The sequence below is a fragment of the Pseudomyrmex gracilis genome, unplaced genomic scaffold (assembly GCF_002006095.1).
Source record: "Pseudomyrmex gracilis isolate BER0280 unplaced genomic scaffold, ASM200609v1 scaffold_1288, whole genome shotgun sequence".
In the NCBI taxonomy this organism is placed as follows: domain Eukaryota; kingdom Metazoa; phylum Arthropoda; class Insecta; order Hymenoptera; family Formicidae; genus Pseudomyrmex; species Pseudomyrmex gracilis.
The window spans coordinates 12,124-15,799 of NW_018021872.1; the positions used below are offsets into that span (position 1 = coordinate 12,124).

A 3,676-nucleotide genomic window follows, 5' to 3' on the forward strand; every position below is an offset into this window, starting at 1 on the left:
GAGATACATATCTTTGATATATCAGAGAAATGCTTTTGTTGCTGACATTCAGCTGTACATGTAACATACATGTACGTTAGTTACTATATAACAGGTATTTACTGTTATGAATCTAAACTATATATGTTACATCGCCGTGTTTGTTGGGAAACATCTCAGACAGCACAAAATATTCAAAGAATATTCTAAAAAGAGGATTTCTATATATTCTAAGACTATTTGAAAAGAATATTCTTATAAAGTTCTAAGAATGTTTTGAATGTTATTAGAATATTCTTTGGTGATTATTTCAGAATATTCTAATGATATTCTAATATATATTCTTATAATATTCTATTTTGTTTTTGACTCAAATGTTATTTATCACAATTCTTATTACATTCTATGAACATTTTTACGGAAAATAAACGCTAAGTGACCAACGCATATATAGAGGGCGCTCCGCAACTTTGGAAACATTGGCAATGACGGCAATAACCGCGCGTAGTTGCGTTCCGTTTTCAGCCCGTGACAAATATACCTAACCTGTTAATTTGTGCTGACAATTGTTAGTCATTGTTTGTCTAGTTCCTAATCAAAGTTATAATCAGTTCAAAAAATTAACTCTTGAAAAGTTTAGTTCCAATATTGAAACTCTTGCTAATTCATTTTGCTATTTAAACAATGGGCACATTATGAAAATAGAAAATATTTTAGAAAAAAAAACTATTTATATATATGGACGAATATTTTTGTGATTTGAATATTTTTAACATATGTATTGCAAAGAATTTGAGTGAATATTGTATACGAAATGTGAAAGATATTAAAAACAAGATGATAGTCTTTATTCAAAAAGAAAGCTTTATATTTTATCCATTTCTTCATTAAAATGTTTATTAAATATAAATTTTACATCTCTACAATCTATAATATTACTTTAATATATTACTTTAAAGGTAAATGAGATAATTTATATTTTAATTATTCAGTGAGTTTGTTTTAATTTGATTTTACTTTAGTTTTTACTTTATTTTTTATTCTAGATATTATGGAAATGAGTTGGAGAGTGGTGCATTTTATGAAAGAAAATACGGTAGAAGCCGTGTCAGCGACCTGGGTCAAGAATAATTATGCATGTTTTTGGCCATCATACAGTGGATTAAAATTAAGGAATATAATACAAAATTGCATCCCACCTGCTCATGATTGGGATCTTCATCAATGCAGGCTAATTGGTGAATTTTAGTAAGCATTGTTTGGAAAAATGTATAATGTATAAAATCTATAAGTTTTTTATGTAACTATAATAATAACTATAAATAACATAAATAACCATAAATAACAAATTGTTATTTTAGTAGATCTGAGTGTTGCAAGAAATAAAGCAGCTCAAGCTGAAGAAACTTCTGATTTAGCATCAGACAATGAAAGATGTGGAAGAAAAACTAAAAGAAAAAGATTTACGTCTGATTCAGATTCAGATTCAAGACCAATTAACACTTTTACCACTTTCTTTCAAAAAAAGAGCATTATAAATTATAAAGAAAATAAAGAAAATGAAGAAAGTGAAGAAAGTGAAGAAAATGATAAAGAAAACAAAATAGCCAATATTCCAATTTTAAAAAAACCCACCAAAGGTAAATGATATATTTAAAATTTTTCATTTATTAATTGACTCTAAGATTTTTATACTTTAAGAAAATTCTATGGCATCAATTTAAAAAAATATGACCAGTATTCAAACTGATTCAGGTTAGTAGCAACTGATAGCATTAAATATTCTCTTTTTTTTGTATAATTCTCATCGGTTTTTTTTCTAGTGTTGCGTACAAAAGAAGACATTCCAAATACAAGAGAAAAATTTTCAAATATTGATAAGTCTCAAACCACTTCAAAAGGTATAGTGTTGCTTTTTGAATATTTTCTATTAATTCTAAAGATGCCTTTTCACGCTGACACTTATTTTAGCGTCAAAATAGATCATGTTATCAGAAGTTGACGCTGGATTGTAATAAATGCATAAAAAGGATTTATCATTAAATTCCCAATATTTTTTTTTTATGCTAGCGTCAAGTCAAAGTCATGTGACTATATATGTGCGACGTTAAAACGAACGTGAATTTGCACATTAATTCTATAACAGATTCACACAGCAGTCACTATCAGTAAAATAACATCATTGTCAAATGTTATTTTATAAAAATAAAAATTACGAATTTTTTATTTATTCTTATTATATATACTTGTTAAGATTTGTTTGTAATTTCTAGATGAAGTCTACAAAAAGCAAGTACTAAGAATGCTATCGATTCTTAATTACAAGATAGATCAAGTAGCGGAAGATTTAAATAATCTTAAGAAAACTAATATTGTAGAAAAAGAAGTTTCTATTCAAGAATCTTTATTTGAAAAATTGGTAAAACTGCAGAAAAGGGGAGCAGTTTCCGATGACTTTGAGCTTAGGATATATTATCAATGTCGTGGCCCCGAGTAAGGTTCCGCAAGTTTTATCCGGCGGTCATTGTTTATAAAAAAGTTATGAACAAAAAAAGTTTCATAAAGAAATTTGTTTTCCCGACATCATGTACATTTTTTTTATGTTGTAAGGATGTAGGCAGGGGGGGGCTGCGCCCCCTCGCAGGGGGGGCGGAACACACTTCTTCCACGCATACACTTTCCATGCTTAGCAAAATTCTACATAAGGTTCGACACGAACTGGCAAGCTATACATGTTGTCAATGAGGAAATCAAACCAAAGACGTATGTTGATATAATATGTCAAGGTTGTACGTAGGTATGTAATGCTCCGATAGGAACAACATGTTTACTCTTTCAATGTACATGATGTCGAAAAATAAGGGATAATTTGTAAAACATTTTTTTATAATAACTTGTAAACAAACAATGACCGCCGGATAAAACCTGCGGAACCTTACTCGGGGCCACGACCCCAAATTTTTCTAATTTGATTATTTCTCAAATAATAATAAGTAAGAATTTTAAACTTTATATAATATAATATATATATAATATATATAATATTTATATAATATTTATTATAATATTATTTGTGCAACAAATTTGTATAAATATAAGTTAAAATTTAAATTATATAAAACAATTTTTTGCAATTTTTTTAGGATCTGTGATGACAATCCACACAAATACAACGGCATCAGATGTTGAAAGTGCTATTAAAATGTGGTTGGTTAAGGCCAAGGAAAGAATGCAAAAACAACAAAAATACTATATTAATGTTTTTTGGTTAAATCTATTCTAACAAGTTTCTATTTTATCTTATTGAACTATACATATTGTATTGTATTGAATTTTTGGTTTTGTTCTTATTTTATGTTCAAATTTTATGATATAATTAAAGTTCGACTTAATCATTCTCAGAACGATTAATGACGTCACATTTACTAAGAAGGTTTCTTTTATGTAACACAGTTCTAGAAACATATATATATTCAAAACACATGCTTTATGTAAAACCAACTTTCTTCTTTTAAGATATGACGTCATTACCCAGACGGCACATGATATAATTTGATTGTAGAATGATATCGTTTCTACGTCATTTTCGTGATATCATGTGATATCACATCCCTGAAATATCACACAGATATTCTTCTAAGAATATTAGTACTGTTTTCTTTCAAGTATATCTCAAAGACATCGCTTAATGTATAGG

The 3,676-nt window shown here is 28.0% G+C and overlaps 1 protein-coding gene and 1 long non-coding RNA gene across 3 annotated transcripts; both read left to right on the plus strand.

Moving 5' to 3' along the window:
- The first annotated feature begins 899 nt into the window (after window positions 1-899).
- LOC109862027 lies at window positions 900-1,565 on the plus strand. Its single transcript, XR_002251071.1, has 3 exons — window positions 900-938; window positions 1,026-1,227; window positions 1,341-1,565. It is a non-coding gene; the product is annotated as an uncharacterized LOC109862027 (long non-coding RNA).
- A 14-nt stretch (window positions 1,566-1,579) lies between these two features.
- On the plus strand, window positions 1,580-3,552 carry LOC109862028. Of its 2 annotated transcripts, XM_020441913.1 has the most exons (5): window positions 1,580-1,619; window positions 1,681-1,734; window positions 1,803-1,880; window positions 2,253-2,472; window positions 3,123-3,552. In XM_020441913.1, exons 2-5 carry the CDS (start codon window positions 1,710-1,712, stop codon window positions 3,166-3,168), a joined length of 369 nt encoding a protein of 122 aa, XP_020297502.1. In that variant the 5' UTR covers window positions 1,580-1,619; window positions 1,681-1,709; the 3' UTR covers window positions 3,169-3,552. The 2 variants fall into 2 exon arrangements, with proteins under 2 accessions (XP_020297502.1, XP_020297503.1); XM_020441914.1 differs by lacking the exon at window positions 1,580-1,619 and having other exon boundaries at window positions 1,642-1,734.
- The last annotated feature ends 124 nt before the right edge of the window (window positions 3,553-3,676 follow it).

Coding starts and splice junctions, on each gene's coding strand:
- LOC109862028 (XM_020441913.1), top strand. CDS start 1,710: ATGACCAGTATTCAAACTGATTCAG. Junction 1,735..1,802: donor CAGTATTCAAACTGATTCAG/GTTAGTAGCAAC, acceptor TTTTTTTTCTAG/TGTTGCGTACAAAAGAAGAC. Junction 1,881..2,252: donor GTCTCAAACCACTTCAAAAG/GTATAGTGTTGC, acceptor TGTAATTTCTAG/ATGAAGTCTACAAAAAGCAA.